Source organism: Bicyclus anynana, chromosome 8 (genome assembly GCF_947172395.1).
Source record: "Bicyclus anynana chromosome 8, ilBicAnyn1.1, whole genome shotgun sequence".
In the NCBI taxonomy this organism is placed as follows: Eukaryota; Metazoa; Arthropoda; class Insecta; order Lepidoptera; family Nymphalidae; genus Bicyclus; species Bicyclus anynana.
Genome location: NC_069090.1, coordinates 11,874,549 through 11,891,129, shown reverse-complemented (window position 1 = coordinate 11,891,129; position 16,581 = coordinate 11,874,549). Strand labels below are relative to the sequence as shown.

At 35.8% G+C, this 16,581-nt stretch overlaps 2 protein-coding genes and 1 long non-coding RNA gene across 3 annotated transcripts in view; 1 reads left to right on the top strand and 2 right to left on the bottom strand.

Annotated features, from left to right (window-relative positions):
- Positions 1-869, bottom strand: part of LOC128198344 (uncharacterized) — a 110,253-nt gene extending 109,384 nt beyond the window's left edge. The window contains exon 1 of the long non-coding RNA XR_008251074.1: positions 583-869. This is a non-coding gene — a long non-coding RNA (uncharacterized LOC128198344). The remainder of the gene's footprint in view (positions 1-582) is intronic.
- A 9,304-nt stretch (positions 870-10,173) lies between these two features.
- Positions 10,174-11,563, bottom strand: LOC112052680 (transcription initiation protein SPT3 homolog). Its single transcript, XM_024091857.2, has one exon. It carries the CDS (start codon positions 11,339-11,341, stop codon positions 10,397-10,399), a length of 945 nt encoding a protein of 314 aa, XP_023947625.1. The 5' UTR covers positions 11,342-11,563; the 3' UTR covers positions 10,174-10,396.
- Positions 11,564-11,946: 383 nt separating this feature from the next.
- LOC112052679 (iron-sulfur cluster co-chaperone protein HscB) lies at positions 11,947-13,906 on the top strand. Its single transcript, XM_024091856.2, has 3 exons — positions 11,947-12,457; positions 13,063-13,148; positions 13,512-13,906. Exons 1-3 carry the CDS (start codon positions 12,183-12,185, stop codon positions 13,811-13,813), a joined length of 663 nt encoding a protein of 220 aa, XP_023947624.2. The 5' UTR covers positions 11,947-12,182; the 3' UTR covers positions 13,814-13,906.
- The last annotated feature ends 2,675 nt before the right edge of the window (positions 13,907-16,581 follow it).

Sequence of the window (16,581 nt, the reverse complement as noted above, 5' to 3'; positions counted from 1 at the left end):
TAATACCATTAATATTGAAAATGTGAATATTTGGATAGATGGATGAACGTTGTGTTTTTCAATGACGCCAAAATGGTGTACTGAATGGATCTGGATAGAATTTGTCACAAAATAGGCTCTTTGTTATCTGTATATTAAATTAAAAGTAGATCAACAAGGTTGAAACCGCAGGTTACAACTACCTAGTATATAAATAAGAAGCCGTATTTCATGACACGTTAGAGTTAATTAGTTAACTAGTCATGTATTATCATCAAAACTCAGAGCGTGTGCAAAATTTCATCCTAAGCGAAGACCGGGAAGTGGGTCAAATTGCGATTCCAAGATTTTCTTATATACATAGAGTTACAAGTAAAGCTAATATAGAGCGTGTAGCAAATATTTAATTATAAACGGATAAATAAAATCGTTTATTATAATAATATTAATGTAAAATCAAGGAAATCTAAATGAAACGTCATATGTACACTGTACAGCCACAAAGAAATCCATTTGTTTAAAAACGCTCTGCAAAAGCCCAAAAAACACAATGGCAGCATAATAACACTTTAATACGTAAGTTAACAAAAACCTTCAACTCACCAGCTGTGAATGTCTACGACAACCGCAGTAAGTTCAATACACACACAAACACTACTATATACAATTACAACTGGGGAAATATTACTAAATTATTATAAAACCACTAGGAACATTTAAGAAACTTACTACAATACACTTCATATATGTAACTATTTAAAATCACTACAGTGGATTACACTAAACACGTATTTTTACACACTAACAATATATTACGATAGTTTACAATCGCGTGTTCTTTAGGTGATTTTTCACGTGAAAATTTTACACATAACACGTATATTTCACGCAGGCTGTTCGCCGAATACTGAAGTCTGAAATCGCGTAGCACAGTCAAGTGTTCTCCGTCCCTCTCGCACGGGGAGAGCCTTCTTTGAACTTGCAATAATATTTATAACGCGATTAAGAGAATATAATGCTGCGAAATTTACGGAATTCCAGTCTCCCAACCCGAAAATTATGTACTATACTTAAGTGGGGGCACGTTTTATTTTAGCCGCGTTACGTTTAGCGTCAATCATTAGTACTACGTGACGTAAGGCAGAGCGCACACGACGTGGAACACGGCGGATTCGTGACCAGAATGCGTGTTCCATTGATATAATGTGGCCACCATTAAAACATTAATAAATGTTTCATATTTTACTTACTCGTGGTCTGCATGGTAATTTACTTTTATTGTTTACACTTATGTACGAGCCGATGAACTTGTGGAATGAGTTTCAGGTAAATAGGCAATATGAATATAAATTAAAGTAATTTTTTTTTTATTTTCCCATTATTTTTCCCGTTTTGGCCACATTTATGATCGGTGCTTTGCTCCTATCGGTCGTAGCGAGATGTTATGTAGCTTATAGTCTTCCTCGTTAAACGGGCTATTCAACACAAAAAGATTTTTTCAATTCTAACCATTAGTTCGTCAGTAGGTAAGGCAAAGTACGAAATTGTCTATAAGGGGCGAGCAAATGTTGTTTGATGACGTCACGGCGTTAAACGATCACCAAGCGCTCACGTTAAATTTCTATATCTCGGGAATTAATTAACGTATCTAATTAAATAGTTCTTTCACGAGTATTCTTTGTTTTCAACAGAGAATACAGAAAGCTAACAATTAAAAATAGTTAACATTATTCATTGTCGAGTTTGGATCGTGGTGGCTTTGGGAGGTAGCAAGTAAGGGTCCAGACCCCCAAACGTCTAAATATAAAGTGTATTTTTTTTATATTTTCCACGGCATAATATAAGAAATTATATTTCCAGTCGCCAGTTGATTACCTTAACGGCAACCCTTCGAAAAACACTATTTAAGATGAAACTTCAAGTCTCTCTAGCGAAGAGTTGTCATGAAGGCAAGCGTCTGACTGAAATGACGAAGGTCTGACTGCCGCTAGCTCTCCGTCTAATATGTATACCTTCTAATACATCTTCAGCCGTCGTACATGTCCGCGTAGCACTTCATCGTAGCGCTTCGACATAACAATCTATGTCTACGTCTATCCGCTACGTTCATAATGACGTAGCGGATCCGTAACTCCGCTACGCAAAATTTTATAAACTAATTAAAACTTTATTAGACACTTTCAGATATTAACAAGTACATCAAAAATATTTTAATTTTGAAACTTTCTTTTAAAAATCAGGCATTATATAATCGATACTAAAGTCAAAAATATTTTATTTGTAGTCCGTCTTTTAGTTGACCGGGCATCACGTTGAAACTACTGAATGAATTCAAATAAAACTTGGTACAATTTGGCACAATAATACAAAGGTTATTCTCGTAGGATACTTTTTGTTGTAAAAATCAGAAGGGGCGAAACAAGGGTTAAAATTTTGTATTTTATTGGAAAGTTTTTCTTTATACTAGTTGCATTTGTATAAATTGGTATGTATACTACCAGAAAAATAATGTAATAAAAGATTTTTTAAACTTTTAACCCTAAAGTGTTAAATAGGGGTTGAAGTTTTATTTTAATAAATCGTTCATCGTTTTAGTAAGATTTTGTTAAATGATTAGTGGAATATTAATTATCTATAAAACATACGCAAATATATAGAGGGGGTAAAATAGGGTTGAAAATCGATGTAAGCACACCGAATTTTACGCGAACGAAGTCGTGGCGGGCGTCCTCTAGTTTATAATATATTAATAAAGAAGTAGAGAAAGATAGATCGCTCTGACAGACATTCATTCTAATGGAATATCTGAGATTCCCGATTCTCGAGATGGGTAGGAATTATTGATTTGAGGATTTCAAATACATTTGAGTGCCGCATATATCCGTACATTTCTTGCTGTCATTTAGCACTGGGCCTTTATTTGGTTGATTTAATCTTCGGGAGTCATTCATGTTTGATATCTAGAGAGGTGATATTGCAGGGTTGTCGTAATTTTATACGGTTATGTTTAGCTTTCTCTGTTTGCTTTTGGTTCAAAGGAGAAGACCACAAGAGTGGTCTAAAATTTAAAAAATACAAGGATTTTATTAAAATCTAAATAAGTGAATAAATCTAACTAAATAAAAAGAAATAAATAAAATTAAAACCCAAGTTTTTGAGTTATATCAAGTTGGCGCCCATAAAGTAACTATGACATGACAATTGACAGCAATCGTCAAATCGACTACTGCATGGAAAACGTCATCGATCCGCCAGTGTTGCAAAAAATATGAGTGTTGCATTTCTTGGGAGAGAATGTATATTTTTTCAAAAGAATTAAAGTAATTTCGTAGATTTTTAATAATCAAAAATAGTTAAAAAAATATTTTCTTTTATTTCCGCTAGGGTACAATGACTGATCCTGTGCTCCATATAATTTTGGACCATCTCCTTTAGTAATACAAATTATACGCCCTTTTAATTGACAGTTTGATCAGATTCAAATGGTTCAGTGTTTTTAATATTGAAGTATGTAAGAAGTATTTGGACCATAAAAGAAATAGAACTTACCAACATTTACCAACTTTCTCAATTCTAGATTATTAGCAGAACCCCGTGGTTTCACTTGCGATCCCGTAGGAATCCCGTAAGTAACTGGCCTAATAATGCAGCTGTCGATTGGTTAAAGATTTTTTTCAAATTTGCCTAATAGTTTTAGAGGCTTAAATCCACCCATGTTCGGCACACTGCTGAGCTCGAGTCTCCTCTCTGAATGAGAGGGGTTAGGCCAATAGTCCACCACGCGGGCCCGTGTCTCAAACGGTGAAGGAAACCATCGTGAGGAAACCTGCACACTAGAGAATTTTCTTAATTCTCTGCGTGTATGAAGTTTGCCAATCCGCATTGGGCCAGCGTGGTGGACTATTGGCCTAACTCCTTTCATTCTGAGAGTAGACTCGAGCTCACCAGTGAGCCGCGAATATGACGATGATTAATAAAACAGACTTTAGGAAAGTAATTCTGAAGAATAATTAGGCATCTACCTACCGTATCTCAGTTAAGATATGCTTAAATAAGAGCTCCATTAATGCGTATAATATATTATTAAACTTGGTGGTTCTTCGAAGTAGCTTTAATATTCACAAACAGGACCTTTTAGGTATTAAGCAAATAGGTTTCTCTAAGTATAAGAAAGTGAAGTCTTCTATGAGTAGGCAGGTACACGTATTCCCTGAGGCTCACTTCAAACCTTGCTTTGACTTGCCACATTTGACCGTAATCTTAAAAACCATCATACTATCTGTATACCTAGGTACTGTGTACCTTGAAACTGAATGTTTTCATCTTGAATCAAGTTTATGTGATAATAATCTTAATACATAAATGCGAAAGGTCATTCATAACGAAATCTCAAAAACCGCTTGATTTACCAAGCTGAAATTTGGCAGGGAGGTAATCTATATTTAGTACATATCCACTAAGAACGGATTTTGCGATAGGGCTAAATTAAAGAGGTCTAAGGGCGGACGAAGTCGTGGGCATCCGCTAGTTATCAATACACATCAATAAAATTAAAGTGTATATCTGTGATTTAAAAACAAATGAGTTTCTTAAGTGCTAACAGTTATTTACACGATATCAAAATGCAAATGAACTTTTAAAAATGTTGTCTCTATCTTTCTGTTTATCCGGCCTAATGTTTGGAATGGCTAAGCCAATTTATAAGAAGTATCACTGGAGGAGTATTAAACAATATATACGCCGCGCCTGTTTCACCTGCATGGTTCCCGTTCCCGTAAGAATACGGGGATAACATATACACACAGCCTTTCTTGATAAATAGGCTATCAAATACTGAAAGTTTTTTTCTAATTGGAGCAATAGTTCCTGAGATTAGCGCGTTAAACCAAACAAACAAACTCTTCAGCTTTTATTAGTTATGTTATATATGTTATTAGGTATGTACTTTTATCTCAAAAAAAAACTATGATAACGTATTCTGTAAGAAACTAAAATTCAAGTGGCGAAGTCGCAGGCATCTACTAGTAATATAAAGTCAAAGATCATTAATGCCTCGACGTAAAGATCGCATCGCAACATTTCATCGAATGAAAAAAAGTAATTTCAAACGAAGATAAAAGAAAAGCATTTCGCTCCACGCAAGTAGAAAGGCACTTCAGTCACGAAACATAACATGTGGCCTTACGATAGCCAATTCGGCTTCCCTTCGGCCACTCAATTAATCGTTGGAATTGGGTCTGAGCTCTGGGTTGAAGGATCTCTAGGGGTTGAAGCATACTCATACGTTTCCACTATGTACTTATGTACTTACCTACTTGAACCTGGACACAAGGCAAATGTAAGATCGTATCGCTATTGAAACGGTAAGCGGAGGTCGGGCCAATGGTTTATATATTAGATGCTTACTTATTAAGCACTCAATTATTAAGGCGCTGCCACATTTTATTTATCGTTGCGTTGAATCTTCTTTGAGAAAGATATTTTAGGCGGAGAAAAACACTTAATTTGCGTTGAGGTACTTAGGTACTCGTAACTAGTTGACTTCATTATTCACAACCCATATTTGGCGCACTGTTGAGCACGGGTCTCGTCTCAGCATGAGTGGAGTAAGGCTAATGCCAAGACCAATGCGGATTGGCAGACTTCACACACGAATTAAGAAAAGTCTAAGGTATGCAGGTGTCCTCATCATAGCCCAATGGAGATATGACCTCTGACTCCGATTCGGAGGGCGATTAGGTTCGTCACCGGTCGGGGCACCAACTTTTGAATTAAGTGCATTTTATGGAATTAAATATCACGTGTCTAAAACGGTGAAGAAAAACAGCGTAAGAAAAAATGCATACCTAAGAATTTTCTTAATACTCTATGTGTATGAAGTATTTTTATGGATGGATGGAATGGACCCCTCTCACTCTGAGAGGGGTTAAGAGACTCGTGCTCAACAGTGAGCCGATATGGGTTGTTGATGATGCTAATGATGATATAATTTGCAAATAGACTAACTAAATCGGTAGGTATCTAAGACAGGTAAATATGGTTTCTTCAATTTGCCATGTCACGTATCTATTTACTTAATCATTATTTAAGTTAATGCGTTTCGTCTAGACGGTCTTAATTATACTGGGAGAAATTTAGTATGGCTAAGTGAAAATTTGTGAAAAAAACATTGAGAGATATTTAGATTACTTGGAAATGGATCTTTATCATTATTCGTTATATTTTAACGACCGAACCAGGCTTCCCTTCTGGTAGGAGAGGAGATATGGGGCGTAGATCCGCCACGCTATTTCAACGCTGGTTGGCGAGCAGGGTGATAATGTTTAATTCTTTACGACCACAATCAATTGTTAATGATATGATAATGATCGGGACCGACGGCTTTACGCCCTTGCTAAGGTACGGGAGTGTAGTCACCAACTTCCCAACTCCAGGCTGCCAATTTTTACTAATAACTTCTTATTTTCGTATTGCTGAAGCTCAAACTTGTATGCAGCATGATTGTGTTACACTTAATTGCAAATGACGGGCGACTCTGCATACCAGTTTGCTCAACAATTATTAAACAGAAAATTGCTCAGATGGTAATGACAATAACTAAGATCGACGACATAACGTTCTCTGCGAGGTACAAGAGTAACATGACCAACTTCCCAACTCTGGTCTTTTTTAAAGAAAATCTAGAATAAAATTTTTCATTTCTTGACTAAGGACTCGAATCTCCTCGTGATCCGAAACCACAGGACTTACGAGACAGTTACGGCATTACTGCAAATAATATTTACCAGAACCCGTTTATATGAACGTAAACAATATCCAGAGAATTTGCGGATTGCTAAAGCTCAAACTTGTATGCAGCATGATTGTGTTACACTTAATTGCAAAGGAGGGGCGCCTCTGCATACCAGTTTGCTCAACAATTATTAAACAGAGAGTTGCTCAGATGGTAATGACAATAACTAGGATCGACGACTTAACGTCCTCTGCGAGGTACGAGGATAACATTACCAACTTCCCAACTTTGGGCCTTTTTAAAGAAAACTCAGAAGAAAAACTCGGTTTTTCATTTCTTGAATAAGGACTCGAATCTCGTAATCCGAAACTACAGGACTTACGAGACAGTTACGGTATTACTGCAAATAATATTTACCAGAACCTGTTTATATGAACGTAAACAATATCCAGAGAATTTGCGGATTGCTAAAGCTCAAACTTGTATGCAGCATGATTGTGTTACACTTAATTGCAAAGGAGGGGCGACTCTGCATACCAGTTTGCTCAACAATTATTAAACAGAGAGTTGCTCAGATGGTAATGACAATAACTAGGATCGACGACTTAACGTCCTCTGCGAGGTACGAGGATAACATTACCAACTTCCCAACTTTGGGCCTTTTTAAAGAAAACTCAGAAGAAAAACTCGGTTTTTCATTTCTTGAATAAGGACTCGAATCTCGTAATCCGAAACTACAGGACTTACGAGACAGTTACGGTATTACTGCAAATAATATTTACCAGAACCTGTTTATATGAACGTAAACAATATCCAGAGAATTTGCGGATCGCTAAAGCTCAAACTTGTATGCAGCATGATTGTGTTACACTTAATTGCAAAGGACGGGCGACTCTGCATACCAGTTTGCTCAACAATTATCAAACAAAGTGAGTTGCTCCACGCGCTGGAGCAATGCCCGGAGTATGTAGCAACAGTTCGCACAGTTGCCCATAATGTTATTTACTGGTTTGAATTATGTGCTGTGATATTAAAATCGTGCTGCAGGATTTAGAAATATATGAATAGGTTCCTGAATTTATTCTGTTTGCTTTTTGCTTTGTGTTTAATCAACTGCTGGAGTTATCTAGATTATTTGCTCGTGTAGTAGGGCATGCCTGCATTTTCAGCGTCAGCATCCTATTTTCTACTAATATTATAAACGCGGAAGTTTGTATGGATGTTTGTTACTCTTTAACGCCGCAACTACTTACTGAATCGATTTGTCTGAAATTTTCAATGGAAATACATTTTACTCTGTATTAACACATAGGCTATTTTTTATTTTGGAAAACCCCATGGTTCCCGAGGGTTTGTGAGAAACTAAATTTCACATGGACAAAGTCGCGGGCGTCCGCTAGTAATCTATACCTACTAATATTATAAAACTGAAGAGTTTGTTTGTTTGATTGAACGCGCTAATCTCAGGAACTACTGATCCGATTTGAAAAATTCATTCAGTGTTAGATAGCCCATTTATCGATGAAGGCTTTAGGCTATATTTTATCCCCATATTCCTACGGGAAAGGAAACCACCCGAGTGAAACCGCGCGGCGTCAGCTAGTATACAAATAAATGCGAAAATCACTTATATCGAAATCTCGAAAACCACTTGACGTATATATGACATTTGGCAGGGAGTTCATTTACAGAGGGCCTAGTGGCAGTATGATACAGTTGCTATCACGTTAACGTAAACGCGAATTTCTTAGAAATAGAAACAGCGCCATCTAGTGGCACTACTGCACAACTGTTTCAATTCCATATAAATTTGCGTTTGCGTCAACGCGATAATAACAAAATAACAGTATGAAAATATTGAAAACTCCAACTAGGCACACAGTTAGTAGACGTCCGCTAAGAACGGATTTTGCAAGAGGGCCGAATTAAGGAGCTTTAAGGGCGGACGAAGTCGCGGGCGTCCTCTAGTTCTTTGATTAAGCTACAGTCTAAACAGTTTAATTACGTGGAAAAGACAGACCCAGGACTTGGGATCTTGGGTGTAGGTTTTAGGGATCCTTTTAGAATGCATAACACTCACCTGCCGTGTCCAACATGTTCAACATGAACTAAATAATTTATGATCAGTAATACACCACAGAACATTATCGCACTCAATCATTAACGCGACGAGCAGCATGACGACATGCAAGCTGCTCAAAAAAGAACGTCATCAAAATACACTCTTATTTTAAACCGACTTCAAAAAAAGGAGGAGGTTGTCAATTCAAAGCGTCTTTTTTTAATGTTTGTTACCTCATAAATTCGTCATTTAATAACCAATTTTGAAAATTCTTTTTTTGTTTGAAAGAGTATACTTACAGATTGGTCCCATTTCACTTTCATGAAAATTGCTTCAGTAGTTTTGTGTTAAAATCAAAATACGTCTTTGAAGTCGGTTCCATTTTTATGTTAATAAGATTATTACTACCACTGTCATAACAACTTTATAGAAATACCTCCTTTTTTTCTATACTTAATTTATAAATGAATCTTGAATTTGTTCCTAAGCGCAAATCTCGAGAGCAGCTGAACCGATTTTGCTAATTCTTTTTATAGAATATTTCTTGAAGACGATTCTTACGGAGAAAAAAATTCAAAGAAAATGGCATGAAAACGTCTAAAACAAACTTTTCTATACAAACAATCTGAAATAATACATAAAAGTCCTAAATTTGAACTTGAATACCATAATATATAATTCAAGTGTAGAGTAACCGGTAGGGGCAGGGAGAAGTGCTCATAAGTCAAAGCGAAGCTTGACTGGGTCCACTAGTCTATAAATTCCTTGAAACTTATAGTCTACTAGCGGACGCCCGCGACTTCGTCCGCGTTTAGCTTTTCACAAACACCTTGGGAAACATGGATGTTTCCGGGATGAAAAGTTTCAGCCAAACCAGTTCAGTAGTTGTGGCGTTAAAGAGTAACAAACATCCATACAAACTTTTGTGTTTATAATATTAGTAGGATAATGAAAAGTCACAACAAACAATGAAATGTTTTAGACATGCTCAATAACTAAGGCTATTCAATTGAACTTAAACTGAATGGAATTGTCTTTGGCTGTTGGCATGTTCTAGGCTTTTAGATATAAATCTCACTACATAATTACATAAATGTTGTTTAAACAAGATCTGCCAACACCCAAAATAAAAACAATAGAGACATTTTATATGACTTTTATTTAAGAAAAATTGTGATGATTCTAATGACACAAATTCTTGAATTTTCACAAAAGGTTTGTAATTAACATTAGATTATCATAGACCTAAACTTCATAGATGCCACTATGTACATATTTACTTATGGGAGGCATGAACTGACAAAGTTACTGCTGTTCTAAAACAAAGTATGCTACAATGCCTTTACAGTACAGGTCATTATCATCATGTCAGCCGATGGATGTCCACTGATCCAAAAATCACGATTCTGAGCCATCTGCATCCAGCAAACAGTACAGGTAAGTTTCAGTAATTTTTTACTTAAAAAAAAATTATTTGATGAATTTTCATGTAGAAATTACAATTTCATTCAAATTATACTTAAGATCAATGGATTACAAGTATGGATCTTAACTATTAAATACTGTAATGACATTATTTAATATTTTTATAGCTCCAATATAAAAAAAACTTGGTCACAAATTTATATAGCAATAAATCTAACAGGCAAATCATTGCTCATATTTCTATGAAACAGGCCATTGATTCCTGTAGTAGGTGTAAAATATCTTCGCAACACTTCTCTAACTTCAGCCACAGTAATGGCCGGTACGCCTTCATATCCAGATTTTATGTACACAGCATTGTTCAAACTCTGCGGGTTACAGAAGTAACCACCTTCAAACTTACTAAAGGGATCACCACTTTTCTTTTTACTGTCTTGCCGTATTAAAAATACAGCGTCAACTATTTCCGCAACTGTTTCATATGCAAGAAAACATAATACTTCTAACGCCAATTGTGTTATTTTCAACTCCTTTGTAGGATTAATCCAACTCTCTAACTTCACAAATCCTTTACTTAGACCATAGCCCGAACGGAATGAACTGCATCTTGCTTTGTGATAAGCCTCATATTTCTCAAACGACATAGACTCTGTTATCTTAGCAGCTCTAACCTTCCTTAAATAATCTATAGCATCAAACTTGACTAAACTTACTTCATCCATTTCATCCAAATCTTTTATTACATCAATGTGCGTTCGCTTCTTTTTACTCTCCTTCTCCTCTTCTAAAACGATTCCTGTTAATATACTCGTAGTAGACGGATTTGCAGCAGTTGGATTACGTGTGTTGTCAATATGATCCATTTTTATCTGATAATTTTGTAGTCTTTTTAATTTAACCGGGTTCTTTCTCATTAAATAAATAATTTCATGATTTGATATTACATTCGTGCCTTTGAGCATTGAGTAGTTCAAAGCTTCTTGGATCATTGATCTGAGTTGCTGAAGGACAATGTCTTCTACTAGCACCACTGTAGCAGCGTTCGGGTTAGGATTGTCGCCAAAACCGTGCATCATATTCGAGATTTCTTTTTGAAAGTTTGTATTCTCACCTGTAGCATCTATAGTAAAATATGATACCATGGTTTTCAAAGCTTTTGAATGTAATAAAGTATTCAAGTTCAGGTCCTTCCAGATGTAAAGCGTTTTCCTTTCTGTAGTGCCTTCCAAGCCGTTACAAGCACTCAGCCCACAATGTAGTATGGTAAATGTTCAACTAAAATGAAAAAATGTAAATGTTATTTGTATTAAAAATTGAAATTTCAAATCAAATCACATCAAATATCTCAATCAGAGCTCAACAAAACAAACAAATTACAAAAAAAAAACCTCCATTCCATTCCCAACATTTACAACACAGACCACAAATGAAGATTTACAATGACAATTGACAATGACTGACATTGACATTGACAATTCATATTTTTTAACAACCAGTTTGCGGCTCTGAGGTCTAGGCCACAGTATACCTATTTGTTTCGAGTATAGATTTGCGGCCAGAACCAAGGTGGCTTGCGGCGACAGCAATGTGAGTAGCCCAAGGAACATTAATTATCAATGTGTTTTATAACCATCCGCATCTGTCTTCTTGCAGATCTGTCATTAGCAGCCATTAGGCGCTAAAAAAAAAAAAGAGGCAAGAACTAAGAGCCAAAAAGTCAGTTAAACTAAAAAAGCTATCTGCTATTGTCATTTTGATAACAGTCAGCTGATCGGTGACTTTTTGATTATGAAATGAAAACAAATAAAATATACCAAAAACTATTTAAAATATTGTATAGCAAATATAGGGGTAATATTACGTAAAAAACTATTTTAAGTGTGTGTACTATGATGTGTGACGTGAAATTTTAATAAAGGTCAAGTTCAGGTCAGAAAACAGCCTCACTGATTATTTGAAACTAAATTGAAATATTTGAAAATCATGAGTATCGGAAGATTTGTATGGAATTTCGGACGACAAAATCGTTTTACTATACATCAGAGATATAGATCTTGTTGGTCCTGCGGTAAAAATGACAACAATTTGATTTCTAACCTTTTTTGTTCCCACTGCAAAGCTTTGCAAAAGCCAGACAAAGCGGAGAATTATTTTTGCATTCTCGGTGTAAAAGAAACATATGACGTTGATGAGACCGACCTGGCTAAAAAGTATAAAGATCTGCAGAAGTATTTACATCCTGACAAATATGCGAATAGGTAAATATTTAATTTTTTTTTTGGTATTGAAACCAAAAATCACTCATCATTCATCATTAACAACCTATATTCGGCTCACTGTTGAGCATGAGTCTCCTCTATGAATGTTAGGGGGTTAGGGTCATAGTCCACCAGTCTAGCCTAATGCAGTCTGGCAGACTTCCCACATGTAGAGAATTAAGAAAATTCTCAGGTATGCAGGTTTCCTTACAATATTTTCATCATTTGAGAAATGGGATATTTAATTTCTTAAAGAGCCATGATAACCCAGTGGATATAACCATTGCCTTCGATTTGGAGAGTGTAGTTAGATCCGGTTCGGGGCATGCACCTCCAACTTTTCAGTTATGTGCATATAAAGGAAAATCACTACTCAATTAACACAATTTAGGAAGGTTACTATAACAGGAATCAAAGTCATTTTAATTATAAAAGTAATAGATATTTAGATGAATACTTATGACTAAATTTCATTTAATTTTATCTAAACTTTATAGTTAAAACAAAACATGTACTATGTGTTTAATGTAATTGTGTCAGCTTCTATTGAAATAAGTTATAGAAGAAGTTGTTATAATTTTTTTAAACACTATTAATTTTTACAGAGATCAAAAAGAACAAGAAATATCAGCACAGTACTCATCAATAGTTAATGATGCATATAAAACTTTATTGGAGCCACTAGCAAGAGGTATGTAACTGTGTCTTTATAATTAACTAAAATTAACCTTAGGCATTATTTTTGCCAGTTATAGTAAGATTGTGCTTTTGAAACTAAATTGGCAATTTCACTCAGTATAACATCTATAATATAAAAACAAATGTATGAAATGTGTTGCTAAGTGCAAATGCAAATGCAAATGGCTAAACCAATTTGAAAGACTATTTTTAAAGACATTCCTTGAAGTATGATAATGGTTTTTATGGAGAGTTTCCTTTATTTTAGGGTAGGGATAGGGAAGAAGTGCACATAAGCATAATTTGACTGCTAGTTTTTTTTTAATAATGCAAAAATAACAAATAATCTATCTTATATATTTCCCTTTTGTTATAGGTATTTATATGCTGCGTTTAAGAGGTAAAGAAATACCAGAGAACACAGAAGCGGATCAGGAGTTTTTAGTGAAAATAATGGAGAAGAATGAGGAAGTAGAAGAAGCGAGTACAGAGGAAGACATAATAAAACTGAATAAGGAAAATAAAGCGATGATAAAAGATTTACAGAAGAAGTTGTCCACAGCTTTCTTTGATGGAGATCTGAAAAGGGTGACAAAATTGTTAACTTACATGAAGTATTATACAAGTATAGACACACAAATTGAAACTGCTATTAGAAATAAAGGAATTATTAGATAAAATCTCATTTTACAATTTTATTCTATATTTTTGTTATGTATATATACTTATAGATGATTTTTTGAAATAAATAATTTGTTTCTGTTAAAAATATCAATGTTATTAATCTTATTTCTTAATGGCCCACAGCTAGGCACAGAATTTAATTTTTGTTCATACTTTACAAGTTAGCCCTTGATTACAATATCAAGTGATGGTAAGTGATGATGCTAAGACTAAGATGGAAGCACGCAGTCTAACTTGTAGGTTGAGCATCCACACTCCTTTTTGAGTGCCTAGTGGCAGAATTTTGGAGTTTACCCCATATGAATCGATTTATCTTAAAGAGCACCTGATATAAAAAAAAATATTGGCAGTAAAATTGGATGAACGAATGACAGCGTTACGTTTTTTGTGCGCAACCTATTCTGCGCACCATTCACTTTTCAGGCGTGGGTATTGAGACGTACATAGTGTATGCTGCGGGGCAACATACACACCTATTTAGACAATTGATCAGAAACGGTAAACTCCATTCGTGCGTCGGAGCTAACACACATCTTTTTTTTGATTGTGTAAGTGCCCCGCCGTTGCTTCCCTAATGGGACCTCAGCGGTTCACGGCGGGGCTTGGGCGAGCGCAGAAGCATCACCTGATGGGGCCCAAAGGCCAAAGAGATTGGTGGAGCAACTCTCTCTCTCTCTAACCTCTGAGAATCGAACCTCGGCTTAGAGGGTCGTCCTGAAAGCATGTTTTGGCTTAATTGTATCAATCCGAGTGCTTCCGTGATTGTGAATTGAGTGATATAGGTAAAATTAAACGTCAACTCCGCATAGTAACACTTGCTTCTTTTGTTTTGCCTCTTAATACCTACATCGTTTTCTGAGAGCAATCAATCATTATCATATTACAATTTGAGGCATGAGGCATACAAGCAAAAAAATGATAATTATACTGAGTAATCCAATTTTAATTTTAATCTATATTTGATTGGCTTTGCGGGACTTTGAACTCGTAAAGTCTAAATAGCTTCTAACTCCTTGAGCGTCACTGTTAAAGAGGCCGGATTCATATCCTAGAGGTCTTGAGTTCGATACCCAACCACTACGTGTTGCCATAATTGCGTTGTTTGTGTTTGTGTGTGTGTGTGTGTGTGAGTAGATTTGTAGCCTAATATCAGAGTCAACTGTCAAAAATAAATGAACAAAAGACAAGAAAAGCAGGGTTATTAATCGGTATTAGGTTCATAAGTACCTATTTAACGTAAGGTACCAACAGTGAGTACAAAAAAAAACACGGATGACACATGCATAGTCATGGGCTAATACAAATGACTGCAAACTCACTTAAGAAGCCTTACTAAACCTCAACCCGTGTTTAGGTAAACTAAAACTACTTAAATTTAACCGTAACTTAAAATAGGTACAACTAATAACTAATTATAATATACTTATACACCGTTCGGTTCTAGGAGGTTCTAGGTATAACCGACAGTCGTCTGTGCAGTGCAGAGCATGCATGGAGGCAGAAGAAACACCGATAATATTTTATGCTCAGATGCAGAGGTGTATCTGAACAACGCGCAGCACACATTGGCTCCCCAGCAACACTCCTTCAGGCCTTCGAGATCTGGGGCGGCCTACTAAGCTTTTAGAGCGAGCTCGGTTGGCTGGTGTAACTCCAGTAGGTACTAATGGACTAGCCAGATGGAGACCGGCATCTAATGGACCTACGAATACGTTGAACGGCCAACCTTAGTGGTAAAGTGCGGAAAAAGCCCAGGAAAGAATGTTATCGCCGCTTTGCAACGACTTGCGGTACGGACGGCTTTAGTGTGCTCGTGGCGTTTGAGCCGTCCTCATCTCTTGTTATGGAATTCTTTATGGGTTACTTGGTATAGGCGCGGAGAGTGACTTGAATGGAAAAGGGGAGTGATTGTTAACAGTCAAAGGATCCTTAAACCCCTCACACATCGTTCACAAGTGCGTGAATTCACTTAAGAACATTCTCTGCCATTCTAGGGTCTTATTTTGGTTACAGTTTGATTTGTTAATTAAGTTGTTCTGACAAATGTCAATCATAACCTTTGTTCGATAATAGTTTTCTTATTTTTGTAATCACTTTTGACTCCGCTAAAACGAACAAGACCTATTCGACGTAAAGCAAACGGTAGTAAGTTTACGGGTCATTTACTTTCCAAACGCTTACTTACTGCTTTTATATAAATATGGAGATGTAATAAATAAATTAAATAGGTATGAGTTGGTAATTTTTAAATAGTTGTAGGTACACCCCAAGTATAACTATGTATAAAATCTATAGACCGACCGATTTTGATGCGGTTTTGTAATAATGGGCAAAGATAGATATGGACCTATCTATACGCTTTTTTTATGTAAGTTGAACACTCATAAAAAATAATTATTATCAACCTATTATTTTTTATGAATACAAAAAGCAAAATGTTATTGCCATACGTTCGATTCGAAAATATTGGAGCCGTTCCGATTCCAAGCACAGCTCGGTCGCCCAGATATTATAATTTGTTATTGTAACGTTAGTACCACCCAAAGCGAACCACTTAGCATGATTGATGTTCTTAATATTGTTCAGCCTCTAGAAATCTACTTACTTATTTATATTTAGAGGAAATAGGTACCTACGTGTGAAGTTCGATGGATAAGTCTTGAATGACGTAAATAAAAAGTAAAGAAATAATTTACCTATAAATTTTATAGGTATCTATTTGCCTATATAAATCTCATCTCACCTCAAATTCTTACACCAAG

Excerpts from the sequence above, each read along its gene's own strand:
- LOC112052679 (XM_024091856.2), top strand. The coding sequence starts at position 12,183 with ATGAGTATCGGAAGATTTGTATGGAATTTCGGACGACAAAATCGTTTT. Across the intron at positions 12,458-13,062 it reads CCTGACAAATATGCGAATAG|AGATCAAAAAGAACAAGAAA; the intron begins GTAAATATTTAA and ends TAATTTTTACAG. Across the intron at positions 13,149-13,511 it reads ATTGGAGCCACTAGCAAGAG|GTATTTATATGCTGCGTTTA; the intron begins GTATGTAACTGT and ends CTTTTGTTATAG.
- LOC112052680 (XM_024091857.2), bottom strand. The coding sequence starts at position 11,341 with ATGGTATCATATTTTACTATAGATGCTACAGGTGAGAATACAAACTTT.